General features: G+C 45.0%; 1 protein-coding gene and 1 pseudogene across 3 annotated transcripts in view; both read left to right on the top strand.

Moving 5' to 3' along the window:
- The window catches only part of Arhgap35 (Rho GTPase activating protein 35), a 120,521-nt gene that overhangs the window by 86,496 nt on the left and 15,422 nt on the right, over positions 1-18,603 (top strand). For all 3 annotated transcript variants that reach the window (NM_172739.4, XM_006539809.4, XM_011250512.3), the window contains 2 exons: positions 16,013-16,090; positions 17,174-17,305. In NM_172739.4, the coding sequence (NP_766327.3) occupies positions 16,013-16,090; positions 17,174-17,305 (210 nt within the window). The remainder of the gene's footprint in view (positions 1-16,012; positions 16,091-17,173; positions 17,306-18,603) is intronic.
- Positions 13,405-14,092, top strand: Gm17981 (predicted gene, 17981; annotated as a pseudogene).

Here is an 18,603-nt window from a genome sequence, read left to right as displayed (position 1 = left end):
GCTACACAGAGAAACCCTGTCTCGAAAAACCAAAAAAAAAGAAAACAAGCAAGCAAGAAAGAAAAGGTGTTGGTGTTGGTGTTTTGAGGGGATATTCTGTGGAAGAAGTTGCTGTCCTGCCTTAGGTTGATTTACCTAGGGAATGATTCCAACAGCTGTCAACTCTTGTCAGTGAGTTCTGCTGTCTTCCTGTTCCTTCCTGAGTCTGGTCCCTGCCTCCAGCTTAGTCTCATTCTCTCCCTGACTTACTAGCATAACATCTTAGTGAGTGCTTTCTCATCTTGCCAGCTGCTTATCCACAGTACTGAGTTGTCTTTGTAAAGCCAGTGGAGCCCATATCAACTTCCCCTGTTAGTGTTCTCCATCATCCTGGACAAAGGTGAATGCTGTTGCATACAGAGTCTGGTGTTGTCTAGCCTTGCCTCTTGATGTTTTCTTCATTCACCCCAAACTTCAGATCATGATCAGAACTGCTACCATTCCTCAAAAATCCTCCCTGGAACCCTTCTCTGGCTTGTCCTCCAAGCCAGAGCCCAACTGAACCGTCTGTCTGTCTGTGTGCCCTGCACCTTTCTCTACAAGCACTCTATGCACTGGACCCTGATTGTTTGCTTCCTCAATAGACCCTTAGTTCCTCAAGGGAAGACACTGGGTCTTCAGCATTGTTTCTTTCAAGCCAAGTGCACAAGACTCTAGTAAATGGTTATAAATGAATGAATAGTGTAAAACCCTCAAAAGACCCCATCCCTCAAAAGCTCCATTTAGCCATGGAAATGTGGAATGTGTACATAGAAAAGGAGAAGTGCATATAATACTAAGGTCCTAAACAAGCTTTCAGTATCTGAGTGGGAACAAATGCCCTATGTCTTTGGTATGGGGATAAGGGAAGAATGCATGTGATTTCTAGGTGCCAGCCAGCTCCTTCATCCTCAGGGTTAGGTTTGTCCTCAGGCAGTGCTCCATTTTTGTTTCATACAAGTTTAGTTCCTTGTTCCATCTTTGAATGCTACAACGTGTTGCTGCTGTGGTGCTATCTTTGGAGTTTAATTAAGCATTTGATATATGGGGTCCCCAGTGTAGTGCAGAGCAAGATTAGGGGATGGCAGATTTTCAGACCCCTGCCACTTTTCATTTGGAAAACTACAATTACATATATTTTACCTTGGGATGTTTTCAGTTAAGTGTATTGGGTGAATTCTGGAGATCTGAACCTGAAATTCACCATGGAGATTTCATGCTGTATACACTTAACAGCATGTTTATATCCTTCATCAGGTGTTTCCCCTCCAGAGGCACTGTCCATATTAGCTCCTTTTCTCATTACTGCAACAAAAGCAATTTAAGGAGGAAAAGGCTTATTTTGGCTCCCAGTTTGAAGGCATAGTGAGGAATATAGCTGCTTTCATTGTGTCCAGGGATAACACTCAGCTTGCCTTTTCCGTTTTCCTCTGTCAGCCACGTTCACAGTGGTTCTTTCCAACCTCAGTTAAGCCTGTCTGGAAGCATCTTCACAGATGCACCCTGAGACCTGTTGTCTAGGTGATGGTAAACCCAGTCAAGCTGGCAATGGAGATGAACCATCATACTGTCTGTCCAAAGTATTTGTGACATACCTACCAAAGATCCTTGCCTTCAAAGGTGAAAGGGCATAGTGTTATATCAGTAAAGCCCCAGCGGAGGGTTCAGGGTGACTGAGCCTGTGAATTGTAGTTTGTTCTTCACAGCTCTCTGATAGCCTAGTGGAGTCCCAATCACCTGATGTGGGCCCCAAGTTACTACAGCCAGCCTCTGTGGTGCTGAGTCCTATCCCTAAGCTCCATCCTTCTAAATACATGGTGACTAAGTATACTGACAACAAGCATGGGTAGTAGGGACCAGTAGCTATTTGAGCAAAGTACCAAATTCACCCTTGGCTTTACATCTCACATCTCACCTCCGTGTAAAAGAATCAAATCGAGTATCTGTACCTCTCATCTGTCAGTGTTGGAGTTTAGGTTAGCTTCAGTTTATCTCCCCCTCAGTAGCACACTCCTGCACTGCGTTTCACATGATCTTGAGAAATAGCTGTCCAGCATTAGGGAGCACTTGAGAATGTGATGCACTATTCAGAAAAGACCAACCCAGTTCTTCCTGGAACTAATTTTTTTTTTTTTTCCAAAAAATTCCACCAAGCTGTTAAAAGGAAAATAGCTGCTAAGAGTTCGGACATGCAAATATTTTCAGCTCTATAACTAACCAAGCAATCTATAGTGTCACCGTGATGGGGGACAGCAGGACAAAAGGCCAACTAATGCCTGAACTGACTCCTCCCAGCTGTTGGTGAACTCCCAGATTGCCTAATCCAGTTGGGAAAGCACTTTATTTGGACCTAGCACACAGCACAGTGTCTTTGGTGAACAAGGTGCCAGTGCAGCATCTGCAGGCAACATGGCCAGAGTAGCTCTGAGCAAGTTCCTCCACTCCTCTAGGTGCCCATTTCCTTGACTGTTGCATGAGACAAAATAGCACCTATGGGTGTTCAAGGGACAGCACAGCCAGGTGCTGATTTGGAGTTCGCCTGCCAGACTCTGGGTTTCCTAATTCTCATTCTGTTCTTCCTCCCATCCCTGGGAGCTGTCACTTCCACTGCCATGGTAGGAAAACCAGGTCCAGAAAGAGACCAGGCCTAGGACTCAAATCCAGAGCCATTGTCTTCCTAGCATCCAATGATTGGTATTTTCAAGAAGCCAGAAGAAACACATCAGGTAGAGCCCTGGAGCCTTACAGGCAAGTGGAATTGGGCCAGATAGCATTGGAGTTTGTTCCCGGCATCCCAGCCCCTCTGTGCTTGAGGGCCTGCCTCCTGCAGATGTCAGCACCACTCTGACAACATGACATCATCCAGCATGCACTTCCAGTTCTGACTCTACCTTTCAGAGTTAGCAGGAAATTTCCAGAGCATTTAGAAGCTGTGTATCAGGCACGTGTTAGAGTGCCCTGCCGAGCTCTACCTTGGAGTTGGGCTTCTTCCAATCCAAGGGGACCCACAAGGAGGCTAGAGGCCATAACCTTGTGCTGAAAAGTGCACGGAGAAGGACCTGATCCTCATCAACATAGTCTTTTTCCTTGAAGACTAGCTTCATCATACATTAGCTAATCTCCTATGAGCTGGGCAGTGTTAACCTCAAAGGCACACTAGTCCCTTTTTACAATAAAAATCAAAAATCCCAGAGTTCTTTGGACACTGGCTGCCCACAGCAACATTGCAGACCTTCCTTCTGTGCCGTGATTGTGTCTTGGACTAGACAGAGCTCGCTCTAACCCAGGAAGGCTACACACCTCACTGGGTGCAACAGAGCTATTTGGGAGAGCCTCAAGATGAGCTGCTTGAAGCCACTGGGCTTGTGCTCTGGAGTTGCTTCTCATGGGACTCCTTGCCTAAGAGATGCCTCCAGGTATACTGCATCCTAGAGTAGGTAAGTCCAAGACTGGACACAACCAGCAGACCCACTGCAAATGATCACCTCCCAAGTACCCTTTCCATTGCTGTTAAGATACTAGAATATAAGGTGTGTAATTTCATAAAATGTAGTTGGAGGGGTCTGTATGACTTAATATCACCTCCAGTTCTAAGGTTTTTTTTTTTAATTAGGTATTTTCCTCGTTTACATTTTCAATGCTATCCCAAAGGTCCCCCATACCCACCCCCCCATAAGGTGCTTTTTTTTGTATACCTTCGCATACACATCCCTTAACACCCTCCTGCTTCCTTGTAAGTGAAGCAAGCACAAGTCACTTGCATTCCAAAAAGTCCTCACTGCCACATAGCCAGGTGGTCATCTTGCCAGCTCTTTCATGATCCAGATAAATGGAATTCATTTAGCTCGTAGCTTTGCCATGCTAAAGGATTTCCTCGGGACCAGGTGCCCTGCATGATCAGAACAGCATGCCCTGGCATGCTGCCTGAAGAGCCCAGCAGCCAAAGAGAAGTCAAGCATGTTTCACCAAGTAACCCTGCCTTCCATCCAAGACAGAAATAGTCTGGGTGTCAGCCCAAGTCCCCAGCATAGTTTCAACAGGCCATTCTGCCTAGCTGTCTTGGCTGCCCCAGCCCCCTGTGTGTTGGGAACACACAGACTGGCTGCCCTGCCCTAAGTGAACAGATAGTGGATCTTTTGACATGCAAGAAAAGCAGGGTCATGACAACAGCCGCCTGACCTAGGAGAGTGTCTTCTTTATATACCTGGCTGCCTGTCCCATCTAGCCTAAGACCTGTTAGTATCTGTCTATCCTTCATTCTCATCCCTCCATCTTACTGTAGTAGATCATCACATTTCCGACTTCAGGTTTCCAGACTCCAAGGGGTCGGTGTCTTGGTGGTAGTAGTGGGATAATGCTGGCAGGTGCTGCCACCCTACGTTCCTGAGTGCACCACTCTTAAAAGCAAGGCTCAATGCTGATACTCTTGTGGGCAATATAGGCAAAACAGCCCCAACATGGAGTTCCTGTAGTTTCCCCACTTTTCAGATACAGATCTGAGGTGAGGCTGTGGGCAATTGGGAGGGCAGGCAGGTCACTCAGCATCACTGATCAAAACCAAGAAACCTTGTCCGCAACAAGCCCTGGACTACCCTTTGGAGTCGGTTATTATGTCTTAAGACCCACATAGGTTAACTAGGAAGGGTGAGTGTATCCAAGAGGCCATGAATTTGGCTAAGCCCTGAAAGCAGTGCCACCTGTTGTGGGATATCTCAGACACAAAGAAGAATGCACACTATGGAAACAGCTAGACCAGGCATAATATCCCAGCAGTGAGCACCTATTAGTGCTGCATTAGGGTAATAGCTATTCTAAACACAGGATCAAACACAAACCACTCTGCTAAGATAGGGCCTGAACCTTCATTACCCAGAGAATGGGATTCAGCACATTGACCCTCAACACCCTGTATCATGTTTGGTGAAGTGATGGCACTGCACAGCTGCACATTTACATTCTGCAAAAGTTGCAGCAGTGGCAGACTGTGAGCATGTGTCCTGAAGGAAAAGCTACTGTGGTGCCCAGATACATCATAGATTATGTGAATGGGTTATGCCATGCCTTCTGAAGCCTCTGGGAAAGTCCACTGGATTGCTTGCTGTCCATCCTGTCTGGGTAGAGTGTTTTAACATTGCTAACAGTACCAGTTACTTTAAAAAAAAAAAAAAAAAAGCTAAAGTGCTGATTTTTTACATCCAAATATAGAAAGTAAAAGCATAAGCAGCTCCAGGTTTGCCTTGGAAGAAGTATTGATTCACTGCTAAAAGGGAAATCAGAGGAACAGGGTGGTGGTTACACAGAAACAGTGGTGCAGCCTGCTGGCCTTAGAGAAGGACTTTTTGGTCAAAAAGTCTGCCAGTGTGAAGAGAAAAGCTCATTTGAATATTAAAATTTGCTCAGATGGGCTGGTGAGATGGCTCAGGGGTTAAGAGCACTGACTGCTCTTCCAAAGGTCCTGAGTTCAAATCCCAGCAACTACATGGTGGCTCACAACCATCTGTAACGAAATCGGATGCCTCTTCTGGAATGTCTGAAGACAGCTACAGTATACTTACATATAATAAATAAATAAATATTTTTTAAAATTTTTGCTCAGAAAGCTGGGCTTGGTGGCACTTGCCCTTAATTTCAGCACTCAGGAAGTAGAGGTATGTGGATCTCTGTGAGTTCTATGCTAGCCAAGGCTATGTAGAAAAAAAAACATGTCTCTGGGATTGGGGAAAATGTCCAAGAGCCAGTTCTCCTCCTCAGTTTTCAGGCTTCTGTGAGACATTGTGCCCCCAGCCTCTCCAGGGATCTGGATGGTTGAAGAGTAAAAATGAGCCATTCATAGTGAGACTAGTTCTGACCAATACTAAAGGCTCTGCAAAGTAACTTGCCTGTCATGTGCACACTTAGTAAGCTCATGTCACACTTGGTCATAGTCAAGAGGACAAAAAACAATAGTAAATTCTCTAAGAAGTTGATCTGGCTTTTGTCTGTTTTGGAGGGTGAGCAGTGGTTGAGACAGGGTCTCACTGTGTAGATTACCATACCCAGTTTGTTTGCCCACTCTTTGTCTCCTCCCTTCCCCGCCCTCCCTCCTTTCCTTCTTTCCTTCCTTCCTTCCTTTTTTTAGTTTTTTATTTTTATCTTTTTATTAATATCATATATGACCATGGTTAAAAATTCAGTAGCAGCTAAGGGCTTGTTTACATAGAAAAAGCAATGGTGGGTGGCCAGAGAGAATGCTTAAATGGTGGTTGGAGTAAGCTTTTTTTTTTTTTTTCCTAGATGACCTAGATTTGTTTCCAGCACCCACATTGGTAGCTCAGACCTATTCATAACTAGAGCTCCAGGGGATCCAACACCTGACCTCAGGTCACCTACACTCAAGTGCATATATACAATTTAATAATTTTTTTAGAGCAGTCACAAAATTCCTCAACAACATATCTGCCTAAAAGCATCTTTTTGTTTTGTGTGTATTGTATGAGTTTTATTGGTACTCAAGAAATTTAGGTAGAAGAGAGACCTAAACTTAGGTAGTAGAGAGGCCACTTTCTAGAGCCACATTTGAAAATGTATTGTTCCTCTCCGAAGCAAACCAGAATGCTGTAGCCTGTTTTATACAAGCTCCCTCCCCTCCCCCCCCCCTTTTTAAGGTTTATTTATTTTATGCATGTGAGTACACTGTGGCTGTTTCAGACACACCAGAAGAGAGTATCAGATCCCATTACAGATGGTTGTGAGCCACCATGTGGTTCCCGGGAATTGAACTCAGGACCTCTGGAAGAGTAGCCAGCGCTCTTAACCACTGAACCATCTCTCCAGCCCCCTCCCCTGCTCTTAATGCTGGCTTCATTTTTAAAAAAACAACAACTGCAGAGTGTTCACAAAATACCCAATCAAAAATGGTAAAAGCTAGTGGGTCAATGAAGACCATGTCTGTGGAAGCTCTCCCTCTACCTTTCATGTGCACTGTGTCCATTAACTTCAGCATTCTTATCGCTACAGTAGAACTGAAGGCAGCCTGCCTTATGGAGCTACTGTGAAGGCTCCACTACAGAAGCATAGCCAGCACTGTGCACCTGGGCCTCATTCTGAGCACACAGCTCATTATCATGATATTGTTGGGTACCACCTCCCTGGGTCAGATACTAATCTTAAACAGCATCCCATACAGATGGTTATCCACTAACAAGGGAAATAAAAAGTTCTGGATCATTCTTTAAATGACATCCATGGCTATTAGTAGTTATTTTATGTATTGAGAGAATATTTGCCATCCTGTAATTTCTATTCTTAGTCATGCTCTGCTCCCTAGAGCCATTGAAACAAGACTATTCTAGATGACAGTTGTTCAGATATTTGAAATAATGACATTGACTACTCTCTTTTCTTTTTTTCTGTGTGTGTGTGTGTGTGTGTGTGTGTGTGTACACTTGCCTATGCAGTGTGTGTGTGTGTGTGTGTGTGTGTGTGTGTGTACACTTGCCTATGCAGAGACCAGAGGTTAATAATCAGGCATCTTTCTCTCATTGGCTGTTCTTACTTTCTAAGACCAGATCTCACTGAATCTGAAACTTGTTGTTATAGCTAGATTGGCTACGCAGATCCACCTCTCTCCAGCCCCCAGAGAAGATATTTGAAACCAGAAGGGCTATTTAAAAGATGGAAGGCTTCTTGTTGAAGTATGCTTTAATAAAGAAGGGTTCTTTGGAGACTTAATGGTAGGCAGGGTGCCTCAATCTCTGGTAAATTGACATAGTGCATATCAGCCACTACTAGTAAGTCTGCTGGCAGGTGTGAACTAGTCACCCTAGAATTTTCTTTCTGTGTTTGTGATGACCCTGGCATGCCCTACTGGATTCTGGTGTATCTATGTGGGACTCTGCTTGAGCCCCCAGCCTATTCTCTGTATGATCTCAGGCCCAAGTCAAATGGTCTTGCTCTACTATACAGTATCCTGGTCTCCACCCATTTGCCAGCCCACTGGTCACTTTTAGCCGTCATGATAGGCACAGTCAGCTCTTGGTGCTGTTTGTTTTTAATTGATTGTAAGTGGTAGTTGTAATAAATTGTGCTTGCTAGGCTAATGATACCTTTCCTAAATTATGCCATGGTGTTGGGTACAACAGCAACAGGATTGCTATTTTAAAATGAGGTTTGGTAAAACAAACAGGCAGGCTGCTTACAGGAACTGCTGAGCTGATGATTAATTGATGTTCTGGAGCTGGCCCTTGCTCTCAGATGTACTGTTCCTGTGATAATCCTGTAGGGAGGCCACAGCCCACACCCTACTTCATTTCCAGATAGAAGACGTGTAGTTTCTTTTCTGCCGCCTTGTGCAGAGGGTAGTGATGCCTGGCTTAAGCTGGCTGTTGGCTCTTTCACAGTATCAAGAGTGCCTTTCCATTCTGGAACACAGTACTTCATCATATTGCCATGTTAAAGAGGCTGATACTTAGGGACATGAAAGAGAGCTTAGATCATGGTTTCAGATTAGATTATGAAAACTGGAAGCTGCTGATACATACCTGTGGCTTGTTAACATATGTCCAGTTCCTGCTAAATAGGTAGAAAGTTTAAATGTGTCTAAGATCATTTTCTTAAGTCATTGAGGAATGAGACCATGGTGAAATTATTAAAGCCAGCGTAATGACGCTTGCCTGTAATCCTGATGAGGGGGAAGCAGAAAAATCACCATGAATTCAGGGCCAGCGTGGGCTACATAACAAGACCGATGTCGTCTTTGAGGAGGCCATTGTTGTCATCATTATTGGCATTATTGTATTAAAAAAGCTGGAGATGTAGCTCTCAATTGGTCGGGATTTACCTAGCACTTAGGAGAAATAGAGTCAAGGCAAGGAGCAATGAGTAGATCGTTGGCAACAGTAGAAAAAACAGTATCTCCAAAGTTACATGGGGAACTAGAGAGATGGCTCAGCAGTTAAGAGCACTGCAGCTTTTGCAAGAAGACTTGCATTTGGTTCCAAGCAGCCATATGGTGCCTCACAACTGTTTATAGTATGGTTATAGGGGCTCCAACACCCTCTTCTGGCCTTACTTACATGCATGCAAACAAAGCACACAAACACATGATGTGAATACATTTTTAAAAAATTTAAAAAGCATGCCAGGTGTGGTGGTGCACACCTTTAATCCCATAATTCAGGAGACAGATGCATGTGGATCACAGCCAGGGCTACAGAGAAACCTTGTCTCCAAAAAAAAAAAAAAAAAAGAACCCAAGTTTGATTCTGAGCGCTCACATCCTATGGCTCACAACCACCTGAAACTCCCACCAACCTCAGGTTCAGAAGACCTCATGCTTCTGGCCTGGGAGGGCAGCTATATTCACATGCACAGCATACACACAGACATAAAAAATTTTTGTTTAGTTTTTTGTTTTGAGACAGGGTCACTATGTAGCCCTAGCTGGGCTCACTATATAGACCAGGCTAGCCTCAAACTCAAAAATCCACCTGCCTCTGCCTTCCAGTAGTAGTTGGGATTAAAGATGTGTGTCCCCGACCTGGTTCCTACACATCATTTAAATTTTAAATTAAGGTGGTTTTTTGGTGGGTGGGTATGGGTATGTGGGTTTATTTTTTCCAAGACAGGGTTTCTTTGTGTAGCCCTGACTATCTCTGGAACTTACTCTGCAGACGGAGCTGGCCTTAAATTGAGAGATCTGTCTGTCTCTGCTTCTCAAGTGAGTGCTGGAATTAAAGGTATGCGCCAGTACCACCTAGAAGATTTAAGTTTGGGGTTTTGTTTTGTTTAAAGAAAAACAAAACAGACCATCCATTTTCCTGAGGAGACTGCACCTGGACCCCAGTTGGTACATGAGCTTGGAGCAGCATTAAGTCCAATTTGGTAGCTGCCAGGGAAGAGCTGTGCCGCCAAATAAACACTCAAGACTACCCTACCCACTGTCCATGTGAAGAATAAACATCATCATGTTTCACTGACTCACAAGTGATGAGGGGGATACACTGGGACCCCAGCAGGCAGAGGATAGCATGGCCAGAGGCATGATGGCTCCTCTATGGCCAGGTGCTGCTGTTGAGTTTGGTGCTACTTAATTCTATAGGGTCAAAGGTCTCTATGGGCATTAAGCTTTTTAGAAGGGGAGCTGGGGACTTCTGATACATATTTGTCATTAGTCCAGGGTTCTAGAACACATAAGCCTGTGGGGCCGTGGGTGTAGGAGAAACGGGAGAGAACCTGTGTCCCGCCAAAGTTCCGGTGCTCTAGATGTGGGAGGACTGCCACACGCTTTCCATGGGCCCCGGGTGGGTGTCTGGCTGAGGGAAGCCTCGGCGGGAGTGGGAGTGGGGGTGGGGGACAGGGGACAGTCCTAGGGCATCCCACGCTGGATACCGCAAAAGAGCTGGGCCCTGGGCGGCTCAGTCAGCACCAGGCCGAAGGGAGGAGAAGGCAGGGGGAGAGGGCACTTGATGGTTCCCACACAGGTGTGAGAGTGTGAGAGTCCTTGGTCCGTGGCTGCAGCATAGGAAGGCCTTCTGATGGGAGGTTAGAGGTGGCTTGTTAGGGGAAAGCCTATCCCATCGTTCAAGCACGGCGGGTCTTGATGAGCAGAGACAGTCTATGGTTTTAGAGCTTTATTGTAGAAAGGCAGGGAGAAGGAGAAAAGGTAGAAGGAAGGACAGAGAGGCTGGCCATAGCCACGTGGAGAGAGGGGAGAAGGGAGAGAGAGAGAAGGAGGGCTAGAGAGTAAGAAAGGTGAGGCCTAAAGAGAGCAAGGAAGGGCCAAGCAGCCCCTCTTATAGTTGGCTGGGCTATCTTGCTGTTGTCAGGTAACTGTGGGGGTGAAGTCTAGCCAGAATGCCAGAAGCTTGGGACTTTGTATGACTAGTCGATAGTCATAGAATTATGGAGTTGGAGGCTCTGTGGTGTCAGGCACCTGGCTCTGGGGACATGGCTCGATTTTCCGTCTCATGTAGAGTTCTGTACTGGGTCACCAGAGCAAGCCCCATTCAACCAAAATAGGCTGCCTTTCACAGTCCCACATAGACCAAGGGGTTTTAGTCACCCAGTGGCCTCTCCAGAGGCAGCAGTGAATGCTGACAAGTGTTGAAGTGCCTGGCTCTCAGAAGTGCCTGTTGTCTGGGACGTGCAGTCTCTCCCCCACAACCTCTATCCCCTCGAATCCTCAGTACCTTTCTGCTAACTAACTAGCACTGCTAACTAAACTAGATCATGGTCTTCAAAAGGGATATTGTTTCTTTGACAGCAGAACCCATCTCAGTTTTCACAGTGTTGTCGCAGTGCTAGATTAGATGTGTACTCATGATGGCAGTGGACTTCTTTCCTTGGCAGCTGGAAAATGGACTCTACAGTTAGCTCCAAGGAAAGCCTTTCTATGTGGAAAAATGGAAATTATCCTGGGGTTTTGTTTTAATATTTACTTTTTATATGTATGAGTGTTTTGGCTTGCATGTGTGTATGTGCCTAGTGCTCAAGGAATATGGTATCAGATTCCCCTGGAACAGAGTTAGTGACAGTCACCATGTGGAAGCTGGGAGCCAAACCCAAGTCCCTTATAAAAGCAGCAAATATTCTTAACTGTTTAGCCATTGCTTCAGCTCTTACATTATGTTTTTGTGATTTGATTTTTTTTTTAATGATTAGTTTTGAAAAAAATGCTTATGGTTAATTTTGTTCTTGTTTGGTTTGGGTTTGGGTTTCTGTCAGGGTCTTACTGTGTAGCCCTAGCTGACCTGGAACTCATTGTATAGACCAGATTGGCCTTGAGCTTACAGAGATCCACCTGTCTTCTGCTCCTTGAGTGTTGGGATTAAAGGTTTATTACATGGTGCCCAGCAAAATTTTTTAAATTTTTAATTAGCATGCTTCAGAAAAAGTAATAAAGAGGGGCTAGAGGGATGGCTTAGCAGTTAACACTAGAGGACTGCCGCAGACCCTCTGGGTCCCTGTGTCTGCGTGGAATGGGGTCTCTCGATGCGGGTGGGCAAAGCATGGATGAGCGACAAACAGACACACACAGGAGAATTCGTGTGAAATCTGAGTGTAATTTTTAAATCAAGCATCAGACTTTTTATGCAGAGGACAATAAGGAAGTTGGGTGACATATTCGCAAGGTACAATTGAGGTAACTGGAATCTTACATAAAACAGAGGAATGCAAACACAAAAGGTCTAACAGGAACCACCTGGGATAGAATTTATTGATAACAGCTGGGATCAACAAGGGCTCTACCCAAGATTCACTAATCTTAGAAGCCAGGGTCAAGGGCTTCGTGCCCTTGCCATAGTTCCTATTTTAGTCTCTTGTATAGTCCACCTTCCCCTTAGGCCATTGTAAATACGTGTGTATGGGTGTAACTCTGCTACAGTTTTAAGTATCTATTCTGGTTTCTCCTTTGGTCTGAAACTTCCTTCTTCCTTGGTGATGGTAAATTCCCGTGTAAGAGAGTGACTTAGCTTTTACAATCTTACTGAATTCCAAGCCCTTGATCTTGGTCAAGGACATTTCTAGGACTGTTGGAACACTGGTGAAAGGCTTTAGCCATGTCAAAATTCAATTTTAAAAAGCACTTATAATAGGATGATATTAAAAGAGAGCATGTGGGTCCATACACTAGACTAACTCGGGAATGGAGAATTAAGGGAACGCCAGGCTCCAGGAGGAGAAGTTCCTTAAAACTCTTTTGCCTCATGAGTGACTTTTAAGCCTTGTCCAGCTGACTTGACCGAAGAGCGTAACGGAGGACAACCTAGGTTCCGTTTCCATTTGCATAAACACATGTAGGGAAAATACCAATGCTTGTAAAATTAAAATCCATTTAAAAAGAAGCAAGTAATAAAGAGCGAGGCATGTGGTGTATGCCTTATTCCTAGCACTCAGGAGTCAAAGGTCAAGCAAGTCTCAATGAGTTGGAAACCAGACAAGACTACATATCAATATGTTGTCTCAAAACAAACAAAGAAATAATTTCAGTAATACAAGAAGTCAGGCTAGTGTAGTACTGAGATAACTGGATTTCTGTTTTGTTATGTTGTGTCTTTTGAGTAATAGTTTCTCTGTGTAGCCCTGGCTGTTTTGGAACTCACTGTGTAGACCAAGCTGGCCTCGAACTCAGAGATCTGCCTGATGGATGATCCTGAATGCTGGGATTAAAGGCATGTGCCACCACCACCTGGCAGTAATTGGATTTCTTGAGCCCAGGGATTCAAGGGCAACCTGGCAATAAGGCAAGACAAAGTATCAAAAAAAAAAAGTTGTTTGTTTGTTTTTTAACACTCTATCCATACAGTGTTGTTCTTAATTCACGGCTTTACTTTAAAAAAAAAAAAAAAAAGCTCATGCCATGTTCAGGATCCTTGATCCTTGATGTCCTGCAAATAGGAGTGGATCCTTACAGCAGGAACCCAAACTGGTGGCACCTGCCTTGGCTTTCAAATGAAACAGTACATCTGCAGAAGAAAAGGTAATGCCATCTGCATCATAAATCTGAAGGGGACCTGGAAGAAGCTCTGATGTGAGCATCATCTCTAAGAGCACTGGCCTCTTTGCTCCTAGGGCCTTGATTTACCAGATCTAAGCAGCCTTCAGAAAGCCTCATCTTCTGGTGGTTACAGATCCCAGGGCTAACTACCAACCCCTAATGTGTCTACCATCTTCCTTCCATTGCTCTGTGTGACACAGATTTTCCTCTGTGCTGTGGTGGACATTGCCATTCTAAGCAACAAGGGAGTTCAATCAGTGAGTCTAATGTGGTTGCTAGCCCAGGAAGTTCTGCACATGTATGGCACTACCTCCCATAAGCACCCATGGGACATCGTGCCTGATCTCTACCTTAAGTGATCCTGAAGAAACTGCAAAAGAAGAACAAGCACAGTGAAAAGGCTATAACCAGGGAGAAATGTCAGAGCGAATGGACCACACTGGCTCCTCAGCTCACTGCTGCTCAGTCAAAGGTGGCATACTGATCTGACACTGTACAGGTGCCTCTGTCTGTGCCTGTCCAGTAATTCCAGCCATTGAAGACTGGTCTGCAGCTCCTACGGCTCAGGCCAGTGAATGGGTTGGAGCCACCACTGAGCTGTTCTGCAAACACTTGAGCAAAAGAAAGGAAGATGGGTGGGAAGTAAATGTTTTCTTTTTAAAAAAGTAATGGGGGGGGGCAACATTTGTTAATATTCAAAGACCTCTTTAAAGTACAAAATGAGAAGCACTACAGAGGGAAATCAGCAGTATTAGTGAGAAATAGACCTAAGCTGGGGCTTGGGGTATTCTGTGGTAAAGCACTTGCTGGGCCAATTCCTCCCTAGCACTGCTATAACACAAAAGCTACTTAAGGCTTTCTACCTGTGAAAGACTGGGAGAGCCTAAACAAGGATGAAACTGTTTCTAGAGTCATTGTGTATGCTGGGATCTTTAGAAACATGGTGTGTGACGTGTGCTTTGGTTTTTATGTTACTGAAGATCAAACCAAGGCAGGTGGCCTACCATTGAACTGTACTGAGAGCTCAGTCAGCTCCTAAGGGCTGTGTTATAAAAACATGAACACACTGAATAATAGAGAAAAATGTCATGGGATGCTCCATATGTGCAAGAAGGGACAGTGTGTCAATTCTTCGTTTATTTGGGGTCAAGAAAAGCTTATTGAGTGTCCAGCAAGGGAATAGCTGAGGTGAGGCACACTGGGCCTTTCTTTCTGCTTTCTGTGCCTCTGGTACTGGAATGGAGATTCTGCTCATAGCCAGCAAGTGCTATATATAGCACTGAACCACATTTCTAGCCCTTTATCTTCCTTTTGATTTTTGTGTGTATTTGATTTTTACTTATTTTGTTGCTGGTAGAGGTAAATGTTACTTCTCCTTCCCTGGGTTCCAGAGATTAAGCTCAGGCTATCAACCTTGTCAGTGCCTTTGTCTGCTGAGCTGTCTCACCAAGCTCGTATTTGGTCTTCTGAGACATGGTCTCTCTCTGTCGCCCTTGTAAACCTGGGACTCATCGTGTTGCCCCAACTGGGCTTATTATGGCACCTGCTTCCTACCTTCTAGAATTACAGGTGTGCACCACCATGCCTGGCTTTTTATTTTTAATAGGAAAACACTCAGGCTGGAGAAACAGGTCAGAGGGCCTGAAATCAGGTAGCTCACAACTCCCTGGAACTCCAGCTTCAGGACGTCCTTTGCCCTTTTTGGTATGCTGTAGCCACTTCACTCATGTAGCATACATACACATATACAAAACCAAAATAAGTCTTTTGTTTTTTTTTTTTTTTTTTTTTTTTTAGAAAAGGGTAAAGGCTGGAGAGATGACTCAGCAGCTAAGAGCTCTTCCAGGCCGGGCGGTGGTGGCACAGGCCTTTAATCCTAGCACTTGGGAGGCAAATGGGGTCAGGCACATGGCAGATTTCTGAGTTCGAGGCCAGCCTGGTCTACAGAGTGAGTTCCAGAACAGCCAGGGCTACACAGAGAAACCCTGTCTCGAAAAACAAGGGAAAAAAAGCTCTTCCAGAGGACCCAGGTCGATTTTCCAGCACCATTGTCTGGCCTTCATTGGCACCAGGCCTTTTTTATTGTAATACTCAAGACTGTACATTAAAATGTGGTTAATATTGACAGGGTATAGTAATGCATGCCTTTAATTCTAGCACTCCAGAAATGGGGAGAAATAGATCTCTGAGTTTGAGGCCACCCTGGTCGTCTACATATCAAGTTCCAACATTGCTAAGCCAAATAAATGTTGTAGAGACTGGAAGATCAGATGTTCAAGGCCAGACTAAACTACATAATACCTTATCTTTGAAGTAAAGGAAGGTGGGACCCAGTAGTGTGGTACTTTTAAGTAAAAAGACAAGGAGCTGAAGCATCAAACAAAGTACTGTTAGCCCTGCTCTTCCCTCATGGTGGGAATCTTGTGGACTCTGCAAACAGCCCCTGTCCCCGTACACAGACCCTCACTCCTGCTCTCCAGCTCTGGGTCATAGGACCTGCTTATTCTTTGTCCACAGGACTAAGCACTGAAGGCATCTACCGGGTCAGTGGAAACAAGTCAGAAATGGAAAGTTTGCAAAGACAGTTTGATCAAGGTAAGTAAGGCACAGTCTGGCCATTAAACCTGAGCCGAGCCTGGGGGTACTAGCTCCACTGCTGTCTGCCACCATTATAGGTTTCCCTAGCCCTGTCTCACTTCTCTGGAAGAACCTGAACCCCTGACCTGAGAGGCATTTGAATTAATGATCAGGCCAGAGGTATCTACATCTCAAAATGGCCCTGTAGGAGAGAAAGTGGGGGAACATTTCCAGATACCTGAGACACTAAGCTGCAGCTCCCACTTCCAAGCTGAACTCTTGGGCTGCCCTGTTCCCATGTTAGTCTATGAGAGTCTCCAAGCTAGTGACTAGCTCTTAATGTGAGAAATGTCCACAATAGATGCCAGGCCATGTCACCAGTGTCAGGGCAGAACAGTGAAGTACTCTTAACTGTCATTAGCCAGAGAGTAGAGAAGCAGAGAGAACGGGGAGCAACTTCTGGAGCAGCCAACACCTGCTGTCATGGGCCAGCTGACAGTGCCACCTTGTAATCATGAGCCACTGTTGAAACGTCAAGAATATGTCCTGGTAAAACACATCTTCCTTATGCACATGTCAGATAATACACTTACTAAGCCAAGATGTCACCAGGTAGAATTATCTTAGAATTATCTGACAGGTACCTATAAAAATCTGAATTGCTGGTAATCCAGAGAGGAGTACTTCATGCCCATCTGTAGACAAGTCTTACAGAATCAATCATGCAGTGAGGCCTAGAGAAAGAAGAAAAATGAGAAGGGTCAGTGGAGCGGTGGGATGAAAGAAAATGAGGGATTCTTCCTCCTTCCATCAGGATTGGATGAAGATATGACTATGGTTGGCAGGAACAGAAGTAAGGAAATAGCTGAAGCTCATCAGATCTGAGTTGAAGGGCAGGTCCCCAGTCATTCTTCTCCTTCCCACAGGCCAGAGGTGACCTGTCAGGCCATGTGTGTGAACCCAGGTTGCCAGCTCTTCTACACTCCATGCTAATCCCAAGCCCCTGCCCTGGGCAACATATATAAGCCTTTTTCTAGGAGCTTTCTTGTGGCTTCTGCTAACTTAGATGGGTCTGGCCTCACTTGGTTGGCTTTCTTTCAGACCACAATCTGGACCTGGCAGAGAAAGACTTCACTGTGAACACTGTGGCAGGGGCCATGAAGAGTTTTTTCTCAGAGCTACCAGACCCCCTGGTACCATACAGCATGCAGATTGACTTGGTGGAAGCTCACAGTAAGTACAGACAGCCTAAGAGAGGCTCCAGGTGGCCTTGCCCTTTTTTTTTTTTTTTTTTAATTAGATTTTTTTTTTAACTTACATTTCAAATGGTATCCCCTCCCCACCACCACCACCAATCCACCCACTCCTGCTTCCTGGCCCTGGCATTCCCCTTCACTGGGGCATAGAGCCTTCACAGGACCAAGGGCCTCTCTCCTCCCATTGATGACCAACAAGGCCATCCTCTGCTACATATGCAGCTGGAGCCATGAGTCTTAACATGTGTACTCTTTGGTTGGTAGTTTAGTCCCTGGGAGCTCTGGGGTTACTGGTTAGTTCATATTGTTGTTCTCCTATGGGGCTGCAAACCCCTTCAGCTCCTTGAGTCCTTTCTCCAGCTCCTCCATTGGGGACCCTGTGCTCAGTCCAATGGATGGCTGAGAGCATTCACCTCTGTATTTGTCAGGCACTGGCAGAACCCCTCAAGAAACAGCTATAACCAGCAAGCACTTGTTGGCATCCACAATAGTGTCTGGGTTTGGTGACTGTGTATGGGATGGATCCCCAGGTGGGGCAGTCTCTGGATGGTCATACCTTTAGTCTCTGCTCCGCACTTTGTCTCTATAATTCCTTCCATGGGTAATTTGTTTCCCCTTTTAGAAGGAAAGAAGTAGCCACACTTTGCTGTTCCTTCTTCTTGAGTTTCATGTGGTTTGTGAATTGTATCTTGGGTATTCCGAGCTTTTGGGCTAATATTGACTTATCAGTGAGTGAATACCATGTGTGTTCTTTGTGATTGGGTTACCTCATTCAGGATGATATTTTCTAGTTCCATCCATTTACCTGAGAATTTCATTAAGTCATTGGGTTCTTTTTGTTTTTGTTTTTGATGTTGTTTTGTTTTTCGAGACAGGGTTTCTCTGTATAGCCCTGGCTGTCCTGGAACTCACTTTGTAGACCATGCTGGCCTCAAACTCAGAAATCCGCCTGCCTCTGCCTTCCAAGTACTGGGATTAAAGGCGTTCGCCACCACCACCCGGCTAAGTCATTGTTTTTAATAGTTGTGTAATACTCCATTGTGTAAATGTACCACACTTTCTGTATCCATTTCTCTGTTGAAGGATATCTGGGTTCTTTCCAGCTTCTGACTATTATAAATAAGGCTGCTATGTACATAGTGCAGCATGTGTCCTTATTACATGTTGGAGCGCCTTCTGGGTATATGCCTAGGAGTGGTATTAGTGGATCCTCAGGTAGAACTCTGTCCAATTTTCTGAGAAACTGCCAAACTGATTTCCAGAGTGGTTGTACAA

The sequence above is a fragment of the Mus musculus genome, chromosome 7, assembly GCF_000001635.26.
Source record: "Mus musculus strain C57BL/6J chromosome 7, GRCm38.p6 C57BL/6J".
Taxonomy (NCBI): Eukaryota; Metazoa; Chordata; class Mammalia; order Rodentia; family Muridae; genus Mus; species Mus musculus.
The sequence above is the reverse complement of the archived record's forward strand: the minus strand, read 5'-3'. Positions and strand labels throughout refer to the sequence as shown.